General features: G+C 50.5%; 1 protein-coding gene across 2 annotated transcripts in view; it reads right to left on the reverse strand.

The window, feature by feature from the left end:
• Positions 1-27,134, reverse strand: part of Tmem184b (transmembrane protein 184B) — a 45,408-nt gene that overhangs the window by 9,378 nt on the left and 8,896 nt on the right. For both annotated transcript variants that reach the window (XM_041672356.1, XM_041672355.1), the window contains exons 2-5: positions 12,680-12,928; positions 11,242-11,407; positions 684-774; positions 318-393 (exon numbers count right to left, since the gene is read on the reverse strand). In XM_041672356.1, coding sequence (XP_041528290.1) covers positions 318-393; positions 684-774; positions 11,242-11,407; positions 12,680-12,871 — 525 coding nt within the window. In that variant the 5' untranslated portion in view covers positions 12,872-12,928. The remainder of the gene's footprint in view (positions 1-317; positions 394-683; positions 775-11,241; positions 11,408-12,679; positions 12,929-27,134) is intronic.

Consider the following 27,134-nt stretch of genomic DNA (forward strand, 5'->3'; position numbering starts at 1 on the left):
GATGAGTTCTCAGACTGACAGGCTACAACTCCTGGGTGCTTTCTGGTTCAGCACAATTCAGTCCAAATGAACAAGACTCCAGACTAGATTCCCTGGCCCGAGGCTGCTGGGTATTCCAGGATGTTCACTGCCCACCTTAGCAGATGGTCCTAACTCGGTGTCTCCAGATCAGCTTGGGGACAGCTGGGGGCCAGGTGACTTCCACTGGTAGGGCACAGGTCAGCATGCAACAGGAACTGCCCTCTGAGATGCAGGTCTGAACCTGGGTCCCTAGCCTGGTCCTCCTGACCTGGGGCTGCTTCTGAGCACATACATACCTGTTTGCAGAAGCGCAGGAAACCGATGGAGTAGGTCTTTCCCCAGAGGCAGCATGTGCCATACATGCAGCTTGACCTAGGGGAGACAAGTAGAAAAACCTGGGAAATGGGAAGGGTGGGATGGAAAGGCTGCCCTCTGCATCAAACAAGCCAGGGCCCGGGTGGGGCCAGCAATACACACAAAATAGCCCAGAAAGCACTGAATGAACAAGAAAAACTGTAGGAGAAAGCAAACAGGAGAGGACAAAGAGGACAAGGAAGGAGCTAGAGAGCAAGGCAAGCAGAGCACGGGCATGGGTGTGGTCTGGATGTCCAAGTGCATGGCTGTGGGTGCCCACGTGGGGGTCAGAACACTGTTGTACTTACTCAATGGCCTTCCCCCTGATCTCAGACATGATGGCACTCTCTCCCCCAAGGTACTCATAGCACAGGCTCAGGAAGTTATAGATGACAAAGGCTGTGGAAAGTCCAGAGTACTCAGGTCAGCAGAACGGTCCCTCAGAATACAACAGCAAGGAAAGGGGCTGAGCACAGCTGCGCTTAACCCCGGCAGGCTCCTGATGATAGCTGACCCTTTCAGGATACAGGGCAGCAAAAAGTTGGGGCAAAGAGCCATGGACCCCTGAGCCCAACCGCCCATCTATGGACCATGCTTCTATTACTTAGGAGCTATATGGCTTTAGGCAGGATTCTCAAGCTCTCTGTGCCTGCTTCCTCCTCTGTGAACTGGGAAAAGTGCTTCCTGAGGGCCCACTGTGAGAAGAGCAGTGGCCATGAAGCCCCACTGGAGGCTAGGCTCCTAGGACAGCACTCAATAAATGGCGTGAGGCTTTCTCCAGGGTGTGAACACACTGCAGGTAGGAACGGAGTCCAGCCTCCAGTACCGACTGAAACCCTGGTACCTGTACCCACAACTAACACTGACGGGATGAAAACCGAGGGGATAGATGTGGTGCCCCAAAGCAAAGCGTCTGCAGCAAAGGCCCAGGGCAGGCCACAGGCCTCCCTGCAGACTGGTTGTCACAGGACTCCCTTTGGTAGGCCTGGAAGGAAACCTTCAGAGAAACCACAGGGCCCAGCATCATCATCTCTTCCTGCCAAGCAGTCCAGCAATGCTTTCCTGAGGAGGACCTGCCATTGAGCTTACACCCTTCCCGTTCTGTGCCGTAAGCCTGGGCTGTTGGTCTAGCCTCAGCTACAGCCAGTTCTGACTGAGCTGCTCAGACTACCACTGCATTCAGCTCTCAGCTCAGGACTGCCTAGAAGTACACAGCCAGCCAGGGTGCTGCTTCACTCCAGAGAACCATTAACGAGTCAATAATGGACTCAACCAGTTCTCAGAGAGAGGAGACAAAAAGACTCCTTAGACATGACCTGATTGGTCAAATCAGGCCCCCCGCCATCTGGAAAAATCCATCCCTTCCTACAAAACACAGGCTCACAAAGAAAAGATCCAAACACTCAGCAATAGCGTTTACACCAGAGGCCTCTACACAGGCCCCACGGAACAGAGAGGGGCCAGGAGGTGTAACTCAGGCAGCAGGCTGTTACCCTACCACACTCTTTTTTATTTATTTATTTATTTATTTATTTATTTATTAAGGATTTCTGCCTCGTCCCCGCAACTGCTTCCCATTTCCCTCCCCCTCCCCCGATCAAGTCCCCCTCCTCATCTGCTCGAAGAGCAATCAGTGTTCCCTGACCTGTGGGAAGCCCAAGGACTGCCCACCTCTATCCAGGTCTCTTAAGGTGAGCATCCAAACTGCCTAGGCTCCCATACAGCCAGTACGTGCAGTAGGATCAAAAACCCACTGCAATTGTTCTTGAATTCTCAGTATTCCTCATTGTCCGCTATGTTCAGCTAGTCCGGATTTATCCCATGCTTTTTCAGACCTAGGCCAGCTGGCCTTGGTGAGTTCCCAATAGAACATCCCCATTGTCTCAGCGTGTGGGTGCACCCCTCGCGGTCCTGAGTTCCTTGCTCGTACTCCGTCTCCTTCTGCTCCTGATTTGGACCTTGAGATTTCTGTCCTACCACACTCTTAACATGGTTCCAAACCTGGTCTCCAGGAAGGCCCCTGTGCATCCTGAATACCAGGCCATGTGCTAGGCTCCAGGACACATCAGTGACCATGGGATCCACAGTTCAGAGGGAACTGATGGTCTCTCCTACTCCTGCCCTAGACTGTCGGACATCTAGAACTTTCTGCTCCATTCTAGAAACCACATCTCAAATTATAGACAAGAGTATGCCATCAGGAAAGGAGGGTGAGGATCAAGAACAAACAGGACTATACTAGAGGCTTGTCCACACTCCAGACAAGGGCCACAGTCTCAGGGCAGATCCCAGGAGGACTTCAGCTTAGCAGAATGAAAAACCTTTTTCCCTCCCTGTTTTTCAAGACAGGGACTCATCATGTAGGTAAGGCTGACCCCAAACTGGGAGAGATCCTTTGGCCTCTATCCCCCAAAAATGCTAGCTTACAGGCAAGTGCCATCACACCTGACTTGGAAAGAATATTTTTTTTTCAAGACAGAGTGTTTCTCTATGTGTATTCTTGGCTGTCCTGGAATTTGCTCTGTAGACCAGGTTGGCCTTAAACTCAAAAAGATCCGCCTGCCTCTGCCTGCCGAGTGTTGGGATTAAAGACGTGCACCAATTAGAAAGAATATTTCTTATCAGCATCATCATCAGAGAAGGAAGCTGTGACCTCCTGGCTGGCCATCATTAGATGCAGGCATCAGAGGCAGGTAACCCTCAGCAGAAATGGGGGCCCCTTCCAACCCCCAAAGGCAACTTCTCTAGCCAGTAACTACCTGGACAGGAGGTTACAGTCTAAGTCATTATGGTCCCCCCAGTTTCTCAGCTGTGAGCCCCACAAACAGCTCCTGGGAGATCAGGACGTCGGTGCGAACCTGTTCAGAAGTGTCCTCTAGCTGTCCCTGCAGCTGCACCCAAGGCCAGAAGTCATATACTGTTCACTATATGCTCCCTGACCACCTATGGAAGGCTAGGTACCATAAAGAACTGATGGTCCTATGTGCTTCTGGCTGCTCCCAGCTCTCTCCTGTCAAACCTGAGCATCTTCAGCTGGTCTCTGCCTCTGCTACACGGAAACTCTAAGTTGATCCGGAATGACTAAGTTGTCTGGGACATTCCAGATAACTGAGGATATGTCTGCAAAATGGAATTTGCCTGCTCTGACAGGAGTCCCTTCTGCTTGTACACTGAGACTCAGAACATTCTTTCCCACATTCCAGAGGCACGTGGCCTTCCTAGGCAATCACAGTTCAATGAGCCAACTCCGCTGGACAGGGGACCTGCCCCTAAGCAACTGTCCCCAATTCCACACTGCTCCAAAGCCTTCCTTCCCTGTGAATGCATCCTTTGTGAATTCTGCTTGTCCCTGCTTCTGGCAGCCCACATGCTGTTTCTGAGCCCTCACCCATCAGCTCTCTCCCTTTACTTAGATCCACTGAGCTCCTACACTTCCTGTTTGTGAGCTGTGGCTAGTGGCATCATTAACTGTCAGGGTGTCCTACTGAGAGCAAACTGGCCAATTGCTTTAAAATTTTTTTTTTTTAAAAATTCACATATATTGGCGATTTCTCAGAAAATTAGGAAACAACCTTCTTCAAGACTCAGCAATGCCATTTTTGGGTATATACCCAAAGGATGCTCAATCATACCACAAGGACATGTGCCCAACTATGTTCATAGCAGCTTTGTCATAGCCAGAACCTGGAAACAACCTAAATGCCCCTCGACCAAAGAATGGATAAGGAAAATGTGGTACATTTACACAATGGAGTACTACACAGCAGAAAAAATAACAGGATTTTGAAATTTGCAGACAAATGGATGGATCTAGAAAACATCATATTGAGTGAGGTAACCCAGACCCAGAAAGACAATTATCACATGCACTCACTCATAAGTGGCTTTTAGACATAAAACAAAGAAAAACAAACTTACAATTCACAATCCCAGAGAACCTAGACAACAATGAGGACCCTAAGAGATACATACATGGATCTAATCTATATGGGAAGTATAAAAAAGACAAGATTTCCTGAGTAAATTGGGAGCATGGGGACCATGGGAGAAGGTTGAAAGGGGAGGAGAGAGGATGGGGAGCAGAAAAATGCATAACTCAATAAAATCAATTAAAAATTTCACATACATTTATTTGTATATATGTGTGAACACACGTGTGCCACATTATGCGTGTGGAGATCAGAGAACAACTTGCAGGAGTCGCTCTCTCCTTCTGTCAGATGGATCCTGGAGAACAAACTCGGGTCATCAGCCTTGGTGGCATCTTCACTGGCTGAGCTATCTCGCTGGCCCCAGGCCTATGGATCTTTGTTCATTCTGGGCCACACACAAGATTCAGTGTGTCTAGGTGTGAGCTCTGGGCCAAGGGTAACACTGTTCAGCTGTGAGGCCAGCACAAGGAAGGCTGGAGCAAGAGGATCATGAACTTGAGGACAGCCAGGGCTACACATCTAGACTGTTACCTCGAAAACAAGAATCTGAACTCTGAAACGGGGTGAAGGACACTGCATTCCTCCTACGCACGTACACTCTTCCCAACAGAGAGCTCACAATTCTCTGGGGGAAAACAATGGTTTCTTCCCTTTCCTTTACCAAGCCCAGCATACGGCTAATCCTGGCTGCAGAGAACCAGGCATCTATCAGGTCATTTTGGGCAAGCTTTGCAGCTCCCTGCAGTTGTTTTCACACTGTGTAGTGGTGTGCGATACACACTCCACCTGGTAACTAGCAGGTAAGAATGTGCTAATGATGATGAAGAACCTGGGCCAAACTGTAAACACCACATAAACATGTGTAACACAGCATACTGCAGGGAGCAGAGGAAGCTGCATCTCCGCCTCTAGTCACCAAGTCCCAGGCTCTTACCTCACCCCAAACCTACTCAGACACCAAAATGCATACGGCAATTGTCTCTCACTCAGCCCTGTGACCTTTCCCAGTGCTGTGTGAACTACAGCCTCATCAGCTGAGTGCTGTATTATAGTGATATTTTATTTGTGTTATAATAAAGCAAGCTTGCCTGAAGATCAGAGTGCAAAGCTAGCCACATTAGAGAGCCATACAGGCTAGGCAGCAGCCACACTAGTTAGCCAAAGAGGCCAGGTGGTGGTGGTGCACGCCTTTAATACCAGCACTATAGAGGGTTATAAGATGGGAGGAGGGTTCAGTCCGCAGTCTGAGGTTTGGTGGAGAGCATAGCAGTCTACAGTCACACTGAGGATAGGGGTAAGATCTCTCTAGTGGCTTGACTGCTTTGCTTTTCTGATCTTCAGCTTGAACCCCAATATCTTCTCTGGGTTTTTATTACTCGTGCTACACTGTATGGAGCTGAAGCATCCTGGGAAAGGGGCTCAACATCTTTGAGGTTCAGCCCCTGCCTTAGAGAATGGGAACCCTGTCATCTACACAAGTATAGTTGTACACTTCCTGAGTGTAACACATAGCTGTCCCCTCTAAAATCAACTAGACAATTGGACTGACCTCATATAAGAAGCACACTACCAAGGGCAGGAAGAATGCCAAAGCGGTCACTGCTGGGAGACAACAGAAGCTCTGGGTGATGCTCTGGGCTAGCTGTCCTGGAGGAAAGGAGGTGCCAACAAGGACCCCAAAAGAGCCAGGTGGGCGGCTCATGTAATGCAGGGAGATCTCTGCAAGCTCAAAGCTAGCCTAGGTTACACAGGGAGTCTCAGAGTTGAGTGTGATGGCACACAGCAGAGGTAGAAGCAGTGAGTTCTAGGCCAGCCAGAGCTATGAAACAAAACCTCATTTTAAAAAAGGGGAGGGGGGCTGGAGAGATGGCTCAGTGGTTAAGAGCAGTGTCTGCTCTTCCAGAGGTCCTGAGTTCAATTTCCGGCAACCACATGGTGGCTCCCAACCATCTGTAATGAGGTCTGGTGCCCTCTTCTGGCCTGCAGACGTACACACAGACAGAATATTGTATGCATAATAAATAAATAAATAAATATAAAAAAAATAAAAAAGGGGAGGGTAGAGCCCAGAGGACCCCAGTCTCGTGCAGCTGAGGTTGTGGGTTGCAAGTGGGTTAGTGACCCAAAGACTCCACACAGAACTTCAGGCTGTGAGTGTGTGTCTAAAGGGCTAGAACTCGGCCCGGCTGAGGGCGGTAATGAGATTGGCAGAAACGCAACCATTCCCATAGCCCTCTTCCCATACCCACTGCTCACACAACCTGCCTGCATCTTCTGAGCAGAAGACAGGAATCGTATGTTGTGGAGAATCACACGGCACCTGTCTCATGTCTGTATGAACACGACAGGGAAGACTGTTTATGCTCAACTGGAAGACCCAGTTATCAGGAAGCAAAGCTGAAGACATTAGATATCTGAGGATGCTTTCTAACACAAAGGTAAAAGACTAAAGCAGGGGCAGAGAGATGGCTCAGAGGGTGATATAAGCATGGAGACGCAAGCTCAAATCCCCACAAAGCCGAGCATGGTCATGTGCAACTGGGATCTGTAACTCCAAAGCTGGTGAGGGGTGGGGGATGTTTGGGGCACACCAGAAGATTGATAAGGTTTTCTGGCCACAGTCTAGCTCCAGATTCAAAGAAAAACCCTGACAGAAAGTGATAGACAGGACACCAGACAACCTCCTCTGGCCTCTGCATGTGCACACACACATATGCATACAGCACATGCGCGGAGAGGGAGAGGGAGAGAGAGAGAGAGAAGCAAATCAAACAGATGCAAAGAGCTCAAGGAGGAGCTGATACGGAAGAAAGCGTAATTAATATCCCCAGAGAAAAGAAACTCTGAAGCACCAAGAACAGGGGGCTCGGAGAAGCACAGAGAAGAGCCAGCACACATCACAGTGAGGTGAGAGAAGCAGAGCTGGGGAAGGACGCTCACAGATGATGACGTGAAAAGCAAGCCAACCAACAGCTCCTGGAGAGCAACAGGAAAAAGACGCTGAAAAGACGTGAGAGACTCGTGAGCCTCGTTCCAGGAGGACATCCCACGGCAGGAATCCCAGAGAGGAAAAGAGGAAAGAGACGATACTTCCGAGGGACTTGGAGGAACAGCTGAGAACCATAAAGATGCCCTCCCTGGGTGGACATTCCCAAAGACCTGAAAGATGGAGAAGTGTTTCAAGTCCATGTGCGGCTGCTGGAAGCCCTGCTCAGCCCACTGAGATCTTGAATCCCTTACACTGAGCATATAAGTAAGGCCAAGCTCCTGATGAAGACTCAGGCCTGCTGACTTCACCAAGGTCATGGTTTATGGCTCCTACCTGTGCAAACTTAAACCAAATGGATGCTTCAGTCCATGGCTAAGAGGAGTGTTCATACTTGAGAAAGCCATGAAGGCCCTGGAACTAGGCCTCTGGATGAAGTGACAGGGACCTGGACACAAAGATTAGGTATGCTGTGGCTAGTGGTGGGTGGTCCTGGCTTGCTTTAACTCTAGTATATACTTTATATTCAGACAAATTAAGCAAAACCTGGGTAGTTTTGGAACCCAACCTTGCTGAGTCCTGATGTGAGTATCTCTTTCCAGATTACTAACTAAACGATAAAGTTTAAATAATTAAATCATTTGTAAAAGGAAAGGAAAAGTATCAAAGACACAAACAAGGGAAGGTCTCAGGTCCTAGGTTGGGGAGTTCAAGCCTGTCAACATGGTGAATATTAATTACTCTATCTTCTGTGATTTCAGAACTTAGAGGTTGAAAACAAGATCTTAAAAGGCAGGAAGAAAGCTGGGTGATGGTGATGCACACCTTTAATCTCAGCACTCGGGAGGCAGAGGCAGGTGGATCTCTGTGAGTCTGAGGCCAGCCTGGTCTACCAGAGCTAGTTCCAGGACAAGTCCCAAAGCTACAGAGAAACCCTGTCTCAGACAAACCAAAGAATATGCCAGTGACTACACAGGGTCAGAATCCAGCAGACTTCCCAGAAGCAGCACCAGGAGATGAAGCTGTGAGAAGTAGCCTGTAGGACCCGCCCTCGAGGTGCGGTCCCTTCCCGGGGATGTCAATCACAGAGCAGTTCAATAAGGACACTCTGGACTTCACGTCAGCACCCCTATGCACCTGCTCGTCCAGGAGGCTGGTGAAAGATGGGCACAGACCAACAGAGAGAAGAAACCACAAACAAAGGAGAAACGGAAACAGGTGGCCCACGCTGTACAGAAGCCGACACAAGTCCAAAGAGGTGAATGACAGAGCCTGGTGACAGCTGAGCAGAGGAGGTCTCACCAGCAAGCACTGCAGACTCCAGGGAAATGTGGTCAAAGAAAAAGCCAGCGGTGACAGAGTCACACAGCGCCTGCTGTCTCAGGGAGAGTGGGGCTGGTCATTCAAAAACTCAAACTGTAGCACTCAGGAATAAATGAACGATAAGTATAGAAAACTGGACAACCCCAAAATTAAATATGTAGTCAGTACTTGTAGCAAGACCCGGACTTCTACATGGAAAGGGCAGGGGAGCCAGCCTGAGGTCTACCTACAAACACAGCACTCAGGAACGGAGGCAGGAGGACCGAGCATATGGAACCCATCAGAAAACCAAATGAAATGAAAAAAAAGGAGTGTAGGGCAATGCAAGGCTCACCTCTAGACAATATTTAAATATATAAAATGCAAACACTAAATGCACACCTAGAAAAAATTGTAGTCCAGTCTCCCTGGTAAGGTGAAGAAAAGAGAAGTGTTCATGAGCGTGTGTGTGAGTGCATGCATGTGTGCCTTTTTAGTTTTGCCACTAAAAGAGACCTGAAAAGAGGTACAGAAGGGACAGGTGAGAGTGAGGGCCAGGCTGCTGACTCTAGACACTAACAGCCAGTGACCTCAGGCAGCCTCAGCTCCAGGTGCTCAGCGCTGCTTGTGAAGTCCTGGGAGATGGGCAGTCTGAGACAACAGTGTTGCTAGGAGATGAGCTTCCCAGAGTGGCAGACTTCCTGAGCCAACCTTTCCACAGGCAGGGAGGCTGGCTGGGGCAGGTGGGAGCAACAGAGAGGCCTTTGAAGTGGGGGTGCCACCCACCATCTGCTGCTACTCTGGGGTGTTGAGTAAGGGCAGAATGGTAGCTCCCCCAAGTCCCCACAGTTTGCGAAATGTCCCATCTTCAGGGCCGAACAAAGGAGAAAAGCCTACATTTGCCCCTAGACTACACAGGACACAGGGACACAAACATGCACAAAGACACATACACAGCACAAAAACAACCTTTTGCTTCTATAAGAACCAGGTGAGTAGAAGCTGCCCCACTTGAGGCTGGCACCTGAAGGGAGAAGGGTGCTCAGCTCTTCCCCTCCCCAGCCAGAGTCTCCCTGGGGGTTTCTGCTTCCAGGGACATCAAGCACAGTGGAGCACTGAGCAGGTCCCCATCTGCCTCTATATTCCCTCCTGGAAGGAATTTATGAGAGCACCAGCCAGGAGGAGGGTACTGGGAATCAATGCATCCCTACAGAGGGGTGGGTAGAGCTCACGGTGTGAGCTACTCAAGTCTGTTTACTCAAAAGTACACGCCTGGCATGTATGGCCCCCCTTCCTCCAACACAGACTGGACTGGGAAGTGTCTTAGTTGGTTGAATGTTTGCCTAGCATCTAGAAAGCCCTGGGTTCCATGCCCAGCACCACATAAAACCAGATATGGTGGCACACACCTATAATCCCAGCACTTGGGACGCAGAGGAAAGAGGATCTCTAAGTTCAAGGTCAGCCTGGTCTACAGATCAACTTTCAGGACATCCAGGGCTACACTGAGAAACCCTGTCTCAAAAGAAAAAAGAGAAGAAAAAGAGTTTGAGATCTGGTGCTGTAAAGATGGCTCAAGGTTAAGAGCCCTAGCTGCTCTGCCAAAGGAGCATTCTGGCTTGGTTATCAACACCTTCTCCTGGCCTCTTCAGGCATTACATATGTGGTACACAGACCTACATGCAGGCAAACATTCATACACATAAAAGATAGACAGACAAAGACTATAAGGTGCACACCTTTACTCCCAGTACTCAAGAGCAGAAACAGACAGACCTCTGAGTTCCAGGCCAGTTGGAGCTATAAAATGAGACCCTGACACCACCCCCAAAAAAGTTTGAGGCCATCCTAGGCTGTGTATTCTGTCTCAAAGTGGGTGGAGGGGAGTCAGCTGAGTCATGTGCCTGGTTGTGCTCTCCACTGAGGGCAGCCCCCCCGGCAGAGCAGCATCTGCTGCAGACGCAGACGCAGATAGCGCCTGGTCTACGTGTGGACAAAGAGGATGTGACGCTCGGGAAAAGGCAGGATGAGGGTCGGGCCTCAGGCCCACAAAGGACTGGAAAACCAGACCATGCCTGCTCCCAACACCAGGAACTACTTTCTGCTCTAGCTAGGATGGAAGTTGATGTGTTTCCTGTAGAGGCTGTGGAGAAGGCAAGAAAGATGAGGGGGGACATGGTGGGAGGAGCTAGGGAACCAAGGCCATGAGAGGGTGCAAGTCCTTTCCTTTGAGACACAACAGAGCACCACATGGGACACATGGGGTTGTGGCTGTGTAAATCGTCCCACCCATACCTGGGGTTTCTATCCCTGGATGGACCATTCACAAGTTGCTTACCAGCCAGAGAAGCTGGAACTGAGAAAGATGAGCTAGAGGTGGTGCTTCTGCTTCTGGGTATTTGTGAATGTGTCCTGGGGTCCCCCACACCAAAGCACGTCTGTAAGGGGAGACTTGGGTACACGTGTACCCATCTATCAGGGTAGATGGAGAGTCAGGTGGGGAAGGGGAATCTACACTCATCTTTGTGAGAAATGATGCCCAGACCCCATATCCCAGAAAAGAACGAGCGAAGTGCACTGCCCTTGCTCCCATGGCCCCCAGCTCCCCAGCCCTCCCTCCAGTCCCATTCCAAATTATGTCCTCACCCTCGTAGCAGTCACGGATGGTGCCGAAGTACACATAGTACTGGTCGTTGGTGAAGAAGAGAAGGCTGAGCCAGGAGTCGAAGGCGTAGATGGGCACAATGAAGAGGATGCGCACGATGTAGCGCTGCTCGTTGGGCCGGCTGTAGCAGCGCAGATGCATGTAGATCTGGGCAAAGGGCATCAGTCAGTCAAGACCTACTGCTACCCACCTGCCTCCCTCCCGGCCACTTGCCCTCGTCTTCCTGCACCAAGGGAAGAGGTGGGCTTCTGACTTCTGTCTCTGCTCTTCTTGTTCCATGGCCTGATACAAAGTACCCCTGATACAAAGTACCCCCGAGACTTAGTCCTGCTCAATGAAGTTAGTTGATAAAACTTCCATCATGAGAGTCAAATCAAAGGTATCACATAAAGCTGGTGTGAGCAGCATCTACAACCATCTTTCAGCTAGATGGGACAGTAAGGCCACGGTGTTGTTGAAGTTGAGATCCTATTCATCCTGCCTTTCCAGAGTCACCTTCACAGGGTTACACAGCAGCAGCACTGAGTTAACTGAAGGGCTGGTCAAGGGTCGAATCAAGGCCATCTGCCTGTGGCCCCTCTGCCTTGTATCTTAGCAGATGCCAGAAAGGATGGGACAGACGGGGGCCTCACTCTGGAGGACATAGATACACTCCGGGCCATGTGGCCACAGTGGTGTGCTCACACTATGCCTTGTTCCTGAAGCTGCTTGTTCATCCAAGGCAGCACTGCGATGTCCCCAGGGAGGCAGAAGAAAGCAGAGCCAAGAGCCAGTCCCAGTGCCTGGTCCCAACTCTCATGGCATCACTCTTGGCCCAGCCCGGCCCTGACTGGGGAAAAGGACAAAACAATCCCATCTGTTGTAAGCCAATCTCTTGGACACTGATAGATCTAAAAGAGACTGAGACACATGACAGCTGGTGAGGGACTGCCAGGGGCCTGCGCAGACTCACCCAGCCTGCAGTGGGGCATTCATCAAGCCTCCTTCTTGAGCACCCAACCTCCCCTGGGGCCATGAGTACAGGAGACTCGAGTCCTGACTTCTCTCTCTGAGCTGCTACCCACATACACGTGACCAGCTCCTCTCTCACGCTCTCAAGTCTCTCCGTTGCAAAGACATCTCTAACATGTACAGTTGTGTGGCTTCAGCTAGACATGGGCAGAAGTCACAGTGTCACTTCTAGATCAAGGCAGACACATATCTGTGTGTCTCCTCCCATCCCTGCTGTTCTGGTTGTTAGAGAAGTGCAGACAACTCCAGAGCTACAAGCTGCCCTCAGCTGAGCTGGGGTGTGGAGGAGAAATCCCCTTTCCTAGCAGAGCGCACTTATGGCTACAGTCAGGCTTGCCTACAGGATGTTTCGCTGGACTAGAAACCACTCAGGACACTTATGGAGGCTCCCTCTTCACACCCAGGTACCTGGTGGCAGGTGATGAGTAGAGCTGTCCACACAAAGAAGCCGGAGATGGCCTGGGCGGCGGTGGTCATCAGGAACACAGGCTGCTCCATGGCTGTGGGACTGCCCTCAGGGGTTGCAGAGACGCCAGGCGAAGCTGCTGCGGTTGTGGGTGATGCTGGGTCTGGGGCCAGCGCAGCCCCCCTCACTGTCATGGTGCCCAGCAGCAGCAGGCTCCCTGAGAGAATCTCTTGGAGTAGTGATGGGCTGGCCTAGAGAAGAAATCTGGGTGAGTCTAGTGTTTGAAGCACCCTCTGAGATCTACAGCACTCTGGCCCCAGACATGCCCTACTCAGCCCTTGCCCTGCCATGTCTAGGCCAATACACAATGGCCTTGTGACATTCTAAGACCTTAGTCAGACCAGGACCTTTGTCTGTCAAAAGTCCCCAACGGCTACCTATAAAGTTAGGAAACCAAAACATGGCTGGGAATGCAGGGGTACAGAAGAGTGCCACTCCACAGCTGTCAAGAACAGCTCAGCCTGCCTGCTCCCTGACAGTCCCCAAGTGCTGCTGCTGCCAGCTAGAGCCCTCATATGGCACATACAACTGCCTCATGGGCTCTTCTGTCACCCCCCTGTGGAGTCCAAGCAGACCTTGAGCTCACAATCCTCCTGCCTCAGGCTCCTGAGTACTGAGATTACAAATGTGGACCATCCTGATCTGGCAAACCATTTTACTGCTAGGGACGTCTACCCAAAGAGCTTGGTAGTTGACTTTCTGACTTCCCTAATGGCTGACAGCCATCTACCCCTTGGACTCGGCCGTGCTTTCTTCGTGGCTCTTCCCAACTGTGTGCCTTCAAACTGCAAGCTACAGAAGCCAGAACTTCACTCGTGTAAGCACTCAGCTTCTCATCTCCATGCCAGCCCCCAGCAACCATCTCGTCCTGAAACCCTGCCTATGCACTTCTAGACGGATACTCCAATCCATTTCAGGGGCCGTTACTGTCTAAGTGACACATGCCTACCTTTCAGAGGCAGTCCCAATTCCCGTCTTTGAATCCCCACCACCATTCAACTTCATTACTGGCTTTAATCCATATTTCAAAGAGAACATGAACAAGGAACAAGGCAGAATTGAGGAACCCGACACTAAGGAAGTCCCGGTGGGAAAGCAAGGCTGGAGAGGATGGAACTCTGCAGAACCAATGCCCTTCTAGGCGGAGAGCTGGAGTCCCATGTGACCTGGAACAGTAACTCCATACGGTCCAGAAAAGAGCTGCTCTCAGGTACCCACGGTGTTTAACAATGGAGGCCAAGGCTGGGCCAGAGACCTGAGCCACTTGCAAAGAGTGAAGCTTTCCAGGGTCGTCCAGAATGTGCTCTTAGGAGTTTGATGCCCCAGACTGACTGCCAAAGTGACAGCATTAGGCGGTAGGGTATTTGGGGTGCTTAGGTCAGAAGGGTAGAAACCCCACAAATAGGATTAGTATCTTCATGTGAGACCCTTTGCCTTTTCTGCAATTTGAAGACACAGAAAAAAAGAGTTGTTTATGAACCAGAAATGGGCCCCACTGGACAGAGTACAATCAGCGCCTGGATTTCAACTGCCCAGCCTCTAGAACTGTGAGAAACAGGCTAGTTTCCAGCACTGTCACAGCAGCTGGGGAGGAGGAGTCCAACTGCCCCCTCTACCCCAGCTCAGAGCCTGCGAGCCTCATCCTCTTCGGTGCTGCCACCTACTGACAAGAGTCAATGTCTTCCGCCATCAGGTGACCTGGAAGACCAACTGCCCAAACCACAAACTCTGGCCACAACTCTGAGAGGAGTAAAAGCAGAGACGGTGAACATCACAGACACTAGGGAAGAGGCCTGAATGAAGCTTGCGTCCCCAGCTTCACTGTCAGTCCTGGAGACCAAGCTCACAGTCCCTTCCAAGTGCAGGAACTGATATCTAGGCCAGAATGTAGTGACACCTGCAGAAGACTCCCTGGGGGTTTTTGTGGGGTCAAAACAGCTCACACCTGTCCTATGAGCGAGCCGCACCCTGCTTAGCTCCCCTCTATCACCCCGTCTCCACACCTACCTGTCGCTCCTGCAGAACATGGGACCAGGCAGATCCCTTAGACTGCTCTTTTCTTTCACATAAACAATCCCTAACCCATCGCTTAAAAGACAGATTCAAGACTCAAAAACAGAGAAGGCGCCTAAATTGGGAAACTCAAAAACGGAGAAGGTGTCTATATATAAAGACTGGTGGTACAGCGGCAGCCTAAGAATAGCTGCTGCAGGCGCGGCTGCCAGGCTGAGAACTAGCGCCTGAGAGTTTCCTTATGAAGGTTTGCACTGTAAATCAACGTCTTTGCCTGTCAGATTAAAGAATAAACATGAGGGTGGGCACAACATGAACAAATACCCCTAAATGGCCAGCATGTCGCCCAAACACTATCTCACGTGTGTCTTCTTTTCTCTCATGTCAACTTTAAAGTGACATTATCTGCATCCTGGAAAAAGGGGGAAAAAAAGAGGTAGAACTTGGCTTTCAGCCCCCACCAAAAGATTGGAAGGTTTCTAGAACACTCCCAGACAACAGTTAAAGCAATGCCCTCACTCACAAACATTAGTCCCTGGTCCCTTGAAACAGGTGTAGCAGCTCTTCCACCCAGACACAAGGCCCACGTGGAGGCTGCCAACATCTGCAGTCCAGTCTACAACACGCTAGCCTCGCGAATGGTTCCCAGTGTGAGCAGAGGGTGAGGATGGTGGAGACCCTGTGGCCAGCGTTCCATACCTAGGACAGACAGATGTCTCCCTGGGGAGGAGTACTCACTGGCCGAGCTCAGCATTGGAGCTTCAGAGAAACAGGGACTGTGGCTGGGACAACTGCAGCTGGCACAGCCCCTCTAATCCACGTGGTCTCCATGGCTCCCCTTTCACATACAGTCCATGTTCCTCAAGGTGGGAGGAACATACAAGAAAAGGCTCAGAATTCCAACTACTTTACTGTTCTAGCAGAGTGTCGTGTGGGGGGTGGAGGGTGTTCATCTGTGTGTTTCTCAAGACAGGGTTTCTCTGTGGTGCAGCCCTGACTGTCCTAGAACTCGCTTTGTTGACCAGACTGGCCTTGAACTCAGAGATCCACCTGCCTCTGACTCCTGAGTGCTGGGATTAAAGGTGGTGGTCATCACCGCCCAGCTAAAACTATCTCTCTTAATAAACTCCAACTAGGAAAGGGGAGAAAGAAAGCGCGAAAGCTTTTTATGCTAAGAAAGATGCACCGCAGAGTGGCAGGGTGTCTGCAGCACAAACCTGGGCACAGCAAACAGTCACAGGCTCAACTACACCATCCAACCTGAAGACACAGGAGATATGAAGAGTGTTTGGCTACACTGATACACAGTGAGCACAGCATCAAAAGACAATGGAGAAAAAGATGAAAACCACAGTGAGGTACACCAGAACTACAAACCGAGAAACAGTGCCAATGCCAAATGCTGGCGAGAAAGCAGAGAAACTGCACCTCACAAGCACACCGGTAAAGGACAGGCAGAGTATGGTTTGGGCCTTTTTTTTGGGGGGGGGGGTCGAGACAGGGTTTCTCTGTGGCTTTGGAGCCTGTCCTGGAACTCGCTCTGTAGACCAGGCTGGTCTCAAACTCACAGAGATCCGCCTGCCTCTGCCTCCCGAGTGCTGGGATTAAAGGCATGCGCCACCATCGCCCAGCTGGTTTGGGCCTTTCTTACACAACTGGCAGGAGCTGGGGCAGGAGGATCACCTGAGCTCAGGAGTTTACAACTACTGTGATGCTCAAACTTAACTGGCAACTTGAGAAAATCTGGAATCCCCTGGGAGGTGGGCATCTAAGCCTGTCTGTAGGGTATCCCGATTATGTTAACTGAGGTGGGAAAGTCTGCCCACAGTAGGCGACACCATTCCCTAAGCAGGGGATCCCGGCCGGTCTAACAGTGGAGAAAGCAAGCAGAGCACACACATGACTGAAGAGGTCATGCTGACCAGCAGCTTCAAGCTCCTGACGCCCTGACCTCTTCACCACGATGGACTACAACCAGGAACCGTTAGCTATAATAAGCCCTTTCTCCTTTAAAAAGCCCGAGAACAACCCAAAGTTCTGTCAACAGGTGAATACTGGGGAGAAAAAACTCTACATCCAGACTTCAGACAACTACTCAGTATTAAAAAAGAGGAAGTCTGCCTGGTGGTGGTGGCAGCAGCAGGCGTTGGCACGTGCCTTAAATCCCAGCACTCTGAGTTCAAGGCCAGCGTGGTCTACTCAGTGAGTGCCAGGATAGCCAGGGCTACATGAAACAGGCTAGATCCTGTCTGGAAAAACAAAGGCCCCAACACTAGGCACAGGAAGCTCTCTCTGTTGGCCAGAGCTATTCAGGAGACTCCTATTACTATTACACTGTGGCTGCATGCACCATCACCCTAGGGTGCAGCAGCAGCAGCAGCAGCAGCAGCAGCAGCAGCAGCAACACACTGTGGCAGTAACCAGCAGCTCTAATGGAACTCAAGACCTGCTCAAAGAGAGAGAAGTCAGGCCCGGGACTGGAAACCTGCCTAGAGAAGGAACTTTAAAATGGAAAGCATGGGGTTACCTCGAGGGCACATGCTTAGTCAAAGTGGCCAATCTCAAAAGTCAGAAACAGAGCCCATTTACAGAGCATTTTCAACATGACAAGGCTGTAAAGGCGGAGCTCAGGAGAGCAGTGAGCAGAGGCCAGGGACAGTGAGAAGGGGCGTTGTGTAAGCAGGTTTCTTCTAATCATGAGATAGCTGGTATCTTGACAGTCAGTGGTGAGGGGCCAACAAACTCACATGAGATAAACCACACAGAACTACACACAGACACATGCCCTCTCATGGGTAACACTATAGAACCAGAGAAGTCTTTTTTTTTCTGTGTAATAGCCCTAAGCGATCCTGGAACTTGCTCTATAGATCAGGCTGGCCTCGAACTCACAGTGATCCACCTGCTTCTGCCTCCCCAGTGCTGGGATTAAAGGCGTGCACCACCATGGCCTGGCAAACTAGAGAAACCTTACAGCCCGGTTCCCATGGTGTTGCCCTGTGTGAACTTGCTTCCATGAAAGACGGACATGGCCCGTGGAGGGAGCACTGCACCTTTTATACTAGGTCTGTAACTTCCTGTGGGTCTCCATTTGTTTCAGATAGAGGGTTAGTTTTTGTATGATTTTTGTTTTTAGATTTTTTTAAATTTTTATTTCATGCATGTGAGTATTTCTGCCTGCATATGTTATGTCATCACAAGTGTACCTGTGCCCCAGAGGTCACAAGACTGGGTCAGAGCCACTGGACATACAGTTACAGATGGCTGTAGGCCTTTGCTCTGCATGGGTGCAGGGAACTGAACCTAGGTCTTCTTCAGGGGAGAAACAAGTGTTCTTTTTTTTTTTTTTTTTTGGTTTTTCGAGACAGGGTTTCTCTGTGGCTTTGGAGCCTGTCCCGGCACTAGCTCTGTAGACCAGGCTGGTCTCGAACTCACAGCGATCCGCCTGCCTCTGCCTCCCGAGTGTTGGGATTAAAGGCGTGCGCCACCACCGCCCGGCATGAAACAAGTGTTCTTAACTGATGAGCCACCTCTCTATCCTAAAATAGATTTTAAAGTCTCCAGCATGTAGAGATGCATATTGACATATAATATGGGTTGTTTTTTTTTTTTTTTTTTTTTTTTTGGTTTTTTCGAGACAAGGTTTCTCTGTGGTTTTGGAGCCTGTCCTGGAACTCGCTCTGTAGACCAGGCTGGTCTCGAACTCACAGAGATCCGCCTGCCTCTGCCTCCCGAGTGCTGGGATTACAGGCATGCGCCACCACCGCCCGGCTGCGGGTTTTTTTATAAAAAAAAAAAAACAAAAACATGAGGGGCTGGAGAGATGGCTCAATGGTTAAGAGCATTGCCTGCTCTTCCAAAGGTCCTGAGTTCAATTCCCAGCAACCACATGGTGGCTCACAACCATCTATAATGAGGTCTGGTGCCCTCTTCTGGCCTGCTGACATATACACAGAAAATATTGTATACATAACAAATAAATAAATAATTTTTTTAAAAAAAAAAAGCATGATAGGCCGGGTGGTGGTGGTGCACGCCTTTAATCCCAGCACTTAGGAGGCAGAGGCAGGCGGATCTCTGTGAGTTAGAGGCCAGCCTGGTCTGCAAGAGCTAGCTCGAGGACAGGAACCAAAAAGCTACGGAGAAACCCTGTCTCGAAAATTCAAAAAAAAAAAAAGCATGATATTATATCTCACGCCCATCCCCACTGCCCAAGACTGGCCTTAAATTCTGTGTACTAAATTGGGCGGTGGGGACTCACACCTTCAATCTCAGCACTTGGGAGGCCGGCAGATGCAGGTGGGTCTCGGTGTATTCAAGGCTAGTTTGGTCTAGGATAGCCAGGATTACACAGAGAAACCCTATCTCAAACAAACAAACAAAAATTCTGTGTTCTGTATTCAAGAGGTCTCTGTGGGGTGAAGCTTAGTTGGCAGAGAGCTTGCCTAGCATGCCTGAAGCCCTGGGTTCAGCCCCAGCACTGCACAGACACGAATGACAGTACACTGGGAATCCCAGCACTTGGGAGACAGACCAAAGGGAGCAGAGCTCAATGCCACCCCCCTGCTATTTCGAAAGTTCAAGGCCAGATTGGGCTTCTAAGACTGTCTCAAAAGGGAGGCAGGGATTCTCCTGTCTCAGCCTCCAGAGCCTGAGCACAGCATCCAGCTTGGCATTCTTTCTTAAGGGAAGAGAGAAAGATGGAGTAAGAGCACACAGAGTAACTGCTGAGACTGTGGTGGGGGGAGGAGACAGGCTCTTCAGCATGTACAGAATTTTCCATAATGAAACACTCACTGGGCAGAACATGAAAACCACCACAAAAGCTGAGACTGAGTTGAGTGACCATGGAAATCCCCAAGGCAGAGAATGTCTCCTTTCCTTACCTTGCAGAAAAATAATCTGAGTGGCCAAACTTAACAATAGGGAAACTGAGGCTGGACTCGGTGCCAGGTGCTTCCTTCCTCTTAAGCACTGAAAAGGAAAGAGGAACTGTCCCACTGGCGTGGGCATTTCTACCAGGCTGTATGTAGGAGGCTAGCTTCCTAGACCTGCCTTCAAAATGTCCTCAGGCACATTTGTGACATTCCTTCCCAGGAAAGAGCCTGTTTGAGAGGCCTAGGACATCACCAGCAGAAGCCACAAGGATGGAAGGCACTACTGGTGCAGAGCTTTGTGATCAAAAACCATAGCTGGCATTGGTTTAAAAAAAAATTAAAACAAAACAAAACAATCCCCAAAAAAGTTTTCAAATTCTGAGATACTATGAAGTGAATTTTCTAGCTGATTAAAGAATTCCCAGAGAATCTTGGTTGTGTTAGAGACTGAAGCAAATGTCGTCTGTTTGGGTTATAAGAACATCTGACTAACAGGAAACGGAAATGTTCCAGCTAAATTCTGATCATTCCTTTACAGCCTGTGGCTGGGATGGACAGTGAGTAACCTGATTTGAGAAGAGCCAAGGGAGAAGCACTGCCCAGGGCTGCGGCATGGGCAGGGAGTCTTGTCGGGGGAGGGAGACACGAAAACTGGGCACGGAAGGACGGCAGTCAGGCCTTCCACTGCACCAAAGCTCCGCTGCCCAGAAAATGTCAGCCTAGGAAGCCAGAGGGCTTGCACTCTAAGTGACACCAGCTTTAAAACTTAGGACATCTTCAGCTTGTCTTCTGACCTCTATGTTGAATGGGTCTTATAGATATAATGTAATGGGAAAGGCAAGTTATATATACTTATCAGTACATCAAAACCCAGAAAAAGGAGGTGCATGCTCAAAAAGCCCAGTGTTTGTCTATCCGTGTATGCGTGCTGTTTATGTGTGCACCCATGTGCACATGCGCAGGGGCCAAAGGAGGGAGTGTGCCAGGTGTCCTCTACTGCTCTGTACCTATTCCCTCGGGACAGGCCCCTCAATGAACCTAGATTGACAGCAAGCTCCAACGATCTTGCCCCACCAGTACGCACAGTCACATCCGGTTTTTTATATGGGCGCTGAGGAACCAAGCACAGGTCCTCATGGTTGAAACAGAAAGGGTTCTACCCACCGAGCCATCTCACAGCCACGTTTGGCTTTCGTTTGTTTTGTTTTGCTTTGAGACAGGGTCTCACTACACAGCCTTGGCTAGCCTGGAACTCAGGGACCTACCTGTTTCTGCCTCCCAAGTGCTAGGATCAAAAGCATGGCAAGTTTGGGGGTTACACTGCTGATAAAAGTGTACAAGTACAGCAAGCAATGGTCACTAACATGGTTCATCGTTCTGCAGACATTTCTGTCCTTATTTCTTACAGCACAGTCTCTTAGCCCCTTGGTCCCAGGCTGCAGATCACACAGAAAGTAAAGCCAAGCGCTTGCTTGGTCCCTTCAGTGGCCCACCTGCCAGTGATTACTGTCACCCCACCATCCACCACTCACCCGCCAGCCTGCAGTTCATAAGAGGCCAGGCCTCAAGCTGGTACTTTGTCCTAGATCCTGAGTCCTGGGTAGCTGAGCTTGAATCTGTGTGCTGTCACCTGAGCTGGACCTGAACAAGTGACCAGGCTCTTATCTGGGGAGCAGAGCAAAGGTGCGTACTGTCCTGTTGCCATGGCCTTTGAGTCAATGAGTTTAGCAAACCAGAATAATCTACACTTTCAAAAGGATACAGAGTTGGGGATGTGGCTCAGTGGGCAGAATGGTTGCTCGGTGTGCACAGCACCGTGGGTTCCACCCCTAGTATATATACCAGACATGATGGCTCATGTCTGTAATCTCAGAGCTATGGAGGAAGAGGTAGAAGACTAGTGTTGGCTACACAGTGAGTTTGAGGCCAGTCTGGGTGTGTGAGACTATTTCCACAAAATTAAATAAATAAGTAGGTAAATACATAGGTTACAGAATTGCACATGGTTCGGCATTCACACAGGGGTCTAGACAACCCTCCAAACTTCCCATGCATAGCACTTCCATGGCGAAAAATGAAATTCACCCACCCAGGTAAAATCTTTTTAAAGGCTATAATTAGCCTCACCTCAATTCAGGTCAGATATCTGCTGGGAAATGAGTCTGCTGCTGAGTGAGGAGGAGCATCTGTGGTTTCTGCAAGCTCTAAGTCTACCATGGTGGAGAGGGGGAATGCCTAGAGAGCCCATGAGCTACAAGGCCTGCCTTCTACATCCACTCAGCAGTGTCAGGAGTCCCAGTCTCCTGTCTGAGTATCAGCAGCAGACACCCTGTCGTGCCACGCGTGAGCACACTTCTGAGTGTCCAAGAGCTTCTCCTCGCCCTGGTCCGCATGATCACAAAACATTAAACCCTCACCTCACCAACACCCCGAGGCCCAGCCCACTCCAGCGGAACCTGGCTGTGCTCAGTGTGAAGGCCTGCATGCCTGTCTCCAACATTCGCTGCTTCTCTAGGCCCATGATGCCAGGCATGCAGAAGGGAACAGGAAAAGGCAATTGTGTGAGCAACTGAGTGATGGAGAGCCTGGAATTACAGCCCCCAGGCTGCTCTGTGGGCTCTGTCAGCAGAACCCTCCCCACTACTGACACTTTACAGAGTGGCTTGAGTACCCAAGTATCTGGCTGGAGGGAGGGTATAGAGAGGGCAGAGGACGGATGCTGAGTCACATCTGTCTTCCAGCCTGGAAAGGCCACACCAAGGAGAGCAAAGGACTGTCACAGCCTGGTGGGGCACATGAAGGCGTCTGTGAAGACAGAGGCTTTCATTTCACCAGCTGGAACACTCTAGCAAGGGGCTACCTACTTCTGGAATAAAGAAGTTCCTTGAATTAGGGACATTGACCACAGGTGAGCTTACTCCTGCCTTCGCCATGACAACAATGCAAGCTTCTTGGAGGTCAAAGGTCATGTCTTGGAGTATCTGCCTTGGGGACCATTTTCCCTGAAGAACTCTTTCCTCAACTGCCTGCACATCTATCACACCCGCCGTGCCACTTTCCGAGCAGGGTCTTTCTCCCAGCCTTTTAAACTGTGATGCTATCGGTCACTCAACACCTTCCTTCCCAGTGAGAGGAGCTCAGGGAGAGCAGGGACTATGGCCTTGAGGGCGGCAGGGACTACGGCTTTGAGGGCAGCAGGCAGCAAGTGTGTAGGTGCTAGAATATAACTGTTGAACACGGATTCGGAGGTAGGGGACACAGCAGGGATGGAGAATGATGTGGAGCTGGCCTGTGTCCTAATTTTTGAGCAGGCTCGTGCCAAGGACACCTCACAGAGAGTCGTTGCAAGGTGGTGTGCAGGCCACAGATAGCATTCTGGCCACGTGTGAAAGAGAGCTCATCTGGCCAGAGCACCCAGGCAGAGCGCCTATGGGGCCACCATGACACAGGGGCTGGACTCATGTTGGGGTGGGGTCTGTGGCTAACAGGAAAGAAGGAAGCCAGCTTAAGCAAACCCAGCTCAAAAACAAGGAGCAGCCCACACAACATCCCCTCTGCTGTACCCCAGAGGACCGAGGGAGCTGAAGCTGAGCCAGAAGTTTGAGAGCACAGAATCAGTGGGAAACAGGAAGGACGGTCGAGAGTAAAGTTCAACCAGGTCCTTGCCAATGATCTATGCCAAACCCAGAAACCCACTCAGTAAACTTCCCCTCCCCAACACATTCCACACCTGCAGTCTTCACTACGAAAAGATAGGGTCGCTGGTCCCTCTCTGAGACCACCCTCTTCACACTGCCCTTCTTCAACCCTGAGCCCCGGAGTCAGATCACCTACACCTGACTCCAAGCTCTGCCAACTCTAGCTGTGTGTCAGAGGCAAATTATGCAACCTCTCCCTGCTTGGCACTAAGGGCACACGGTCACACGCAAGTCACAGGAGCTTCCAGGAAAGAACAAGATGCAAGTACCATGTGCTGCTGCCACTGCCACCGCCACCACATCCTCCCATCATGGGGCGATAGGGTGGGGTGTCACATTCCTATCAGTCTCTGAGCCCAGGCTGGCCTTACCTCTGTCACTGGTTTTCTTCAAATTGTGTATGTACATGTGTGTGTGTGTGTGCATCTATACATGGTATATACATGCTTGGTGTGTGTATGTGGTGTATGTGAGTTGTGTGTATATGGGGTATGTGTGGGTATATATGTGGTATCTATGGTGTATGTGTAGTACATGTATGTGTGTGTTAAGTGGTATGTGAATATGATGTGTGTGTAGTGTCTATGTACGTATTACATGTATACAAACAGAGACCAGGAGGTTGTCAGGTATTCCTTTGAGGAAAGGTCTCTATTTGGGCTCAGGCTAGCAGCTAGCAGACCCCAGCAATCCTCCTGGCTCAGGTCCCTACCCCAGCACAGGGATTCCAATTGCACTTGAGATCACAGCCAGCTTAAGTGGGTGCTGGGATCCAAATTCAGGTCCTCATGGTTGTGCATGTGGCAAGCAATCTTAGCCACCAAGCCCCCCTCCAGTCTCACTTCATGCCAACTTCCCACTTTTATGAGTCAAGGGCTCACTGTAGCCCAAGCTGGCTTAAACTCAGGTTGACCCCCTGCCTCAGCCTGAGTGTTGGGTTTATAAACATGAACCACAACACCCAGTCAGGTTTTTGTTCATTCATTTCAGATGTGAACCCTTCCAAGCTGTAGCCATGGAATGTGTGCTCAGGCAGCTGCCGTGCACAGGCCAGGCTGCCAGGCTGCTCGGCAACAGGTGGGCAGGCTCCTCTCTGGAATGTGACTACAAACACCCTGAGAGAAAGTTTTGTTCTTGTTTGTTTTATCCCCTGGAGGAGCGTCCATTTTTACATGCCTCCTCCTCTCTCCCCATAGGGGCTCCCTGCTACTGAGTCTCCAGCCTGGGAATGCAGAGCCCTTAGGCCTCTGGGAGCTGCTCAGCTTGGTCAGCTCCAGTGGCTGCCTTTGGAGTGAAGCTGACCCACATCAGAGATAGGCGACAACCACAGGCTGGCCCTTCTCCAGAGGGGATTAGAGGAAAAGAGTGGCTGGCCAGCAGCTGCAGCTTTGCCTGGCTAGCCTTCTGAAAAAGGTCACATGACTCACGACAGGCCAGGGGTCCACTTCTCCTACATGCCTTCCCATCAACACCCCCAGACAGGCCACTAAAGGCTGAAGCAGAGAGGAAAACGTACCCAGGTTGGCCCTGTTTGCCCAATGGGAGTGGGGGACGTTGAAGCAAAAGGCAACAGCAGAGGAATCCAAGTCCTTCAGCAGGGGATTATTTACAACTGCCCTGAATTCAGTGCTTTTGCTTTGGGTTCTTTGAGGTTTTGTTGTTGTTTTGTTTGCTTTTTAAAAAATGTGTGACTGTGTGTGAATGCTTCGCCTAACAGACAGAATGTTATGTCTGTGTACCACATGAACGCCTAGTGCCTACAGAGACCAGAAGAGGGAAATGAACCCCCTGGAACTGCTGGAGTTAGGAAGATAGTGAGCGCCACGTGGGTGTGGGACTGAACCTGGGTCCTCTGCAAGAGGAAAGTGCTCTAAACCACTTCAGCCCCAAATTCAGTGGGGTTTATTTGGTTTTGTTGCTGATTTCTCTAAGACAGGATCTCACTATGTAGCTGTGGCTGACCTAGAACTCTCTATGTAGACAACACAGGCTGTTTCAGATCTGCCTGCCTGTGCCTCCAGAGGGCTCGGGTTAAGTGCAAGCACCATCATGCCCAGCAAATTCAGTGGTTTTGTTTTTTGTTTTCAATAGTACCAGGCTGAGTTCTGGCTGCTCAGTTCTCTTCCACACCAAGAACAAGTAGATCAATGTGCAGCCTCTAGGGCTAAGCTTTGGAGCCTCTCTAAAATGACAGCTAGTTAACGTCCCATCTAGTACTGAGCACATGACTGCAGAATCCTGAACCCCAACATTCCCACGGCCTCTTGGGAGCAGGCTGCCTAAATAAGGACCGATGCAGGTGCCTCTCGGCAAAGTCTCTCTTCAGTCCAGGATCAGGAGGTGGCAAACCCCAATCAATCAACTCCATTCACAAACGTGCAGTGAGCAGACAGCCCACGCTGGCACGCACCCCCAGAGTGAGCATGGGGCTCAAGACAAAAGCACAAGAGGCCCCAGTCCAGATGCCTGTCCACACAGGAAGGCTACACAAACAGCATCAAATTCAGCCAGAGGACACATCCACAGTGAAAAAGAACAAAGGACAGTTCTACAAAGCTGGATGGCCTCACTGACACATGGAGGGAGAAGCCAGGCACCAGGGACTTGCACCGCCATGCACCAGATGCTCAAACCAGGCAGAGTGAACCCCAGGTCCTGAGCTGTGAGGAGTTATTACAACAGAAGGTAAGTGATCACACGGAGGCCCAGGGAAGAATGGGATACCTGGGCCACAGTGTAGAAAGTCCCATGTGACAGCAGCAGGGAACAGACTGGGGGAAGGGCGGAGGGCAGTGCAGACACTCATGAGCACTGAACTGGTATCTGGGGCTGCTGTGGAGGGAAGGAGAGAAGCCAAGGAGCTGGATGAGCACAGGCATGGAGGTGGGGCACCAGGGACACCAGTAGTGCAAAAAGCAGCTTCTCAAGCAAGCATAACTCAAAGTGCCACTACAGGTCTGGGACACCCAGGGCTTTGGCTGCCCGTGGGGAAAGCCCTGAAGGCTCCAGAGGAAGTGAGCTGAGTGAGGCCCTGGGTTTAAAGTGACAAACTCCACAATAGGAGCTGGGGATCCAGAGGTCCTATTCACTAAGCAACCCCCACATGCCCTTTCTTAGACCCTTTTGTGAAAACTAGGTGTGTATTTTACCGGATGAGGTCAGATGCCTACGTAAGGCTGGCCGCCCATGAAGGGGTGGCCTGGCCTTCCTACACTGAGCCAGAGGTGAGTTCAGTTAAGCCTGTCTGATTTTCTGCAAAGGATGTAACATCCACATGTCTCAGCCATCGGAAGTACACGAGGAGCTAGGCTTGGTGGCATTCGGGAAGCTGAGGTAGGAAGAATTCTCAAAGGAGTTTTGGACTAGCTATGGGCAGGTTCTTGAGCCCCTGTTCCTTGTGGGTAGAAGAAGGCACACAGGACATTCACCAGGCAAGGCCAGCACCTGCACACCCCAGCCCAGAGGCACAGCTTCTTGTGGCTGCCCAGAGACCCTCTATATACAGCAACACCTCCTTTGTTTCACGCAGCGCCCTCCACCTGCTGCTTTCATTCAATGGTTTATCTGCGGCAGCCCCGAGCCATTATCAGCTCTGCCGTGACTGCACAGTATCCCATGTTTGGACAGGCCATAACTTCTTTGTGTCTCCCTGAAAATAGACACTGAGGCTGAGTCCAAAGCGACAGCAATGCCCAGCCGTGTAAACCGATCACTCTGCTCATATGGTAACACCTCTGTAGGCTAATCTTCATGTGGTTTCTGGCGGCTCAGAAATGTACCTTCAGATAGAGGGGAGTGCACTTAAGTTG

The sequence above is a fragment of the Microtus oregoni genome, unplaced genomic scaffold (genome assembly GCF_018167655.1).
Source record: "Microtus oregoni isolate MIOR12 unplaced genomic scaffold, Mior012 000022F_ref0000154, whole genome shotgun sequence".
NCBI classification, from domain to species: domain Eukaryota; kingdom Metazoa; phylum Chordata; class Mammalia; order Rodentia; family Cricetidae; genus Microtus; species Microtus oregoni.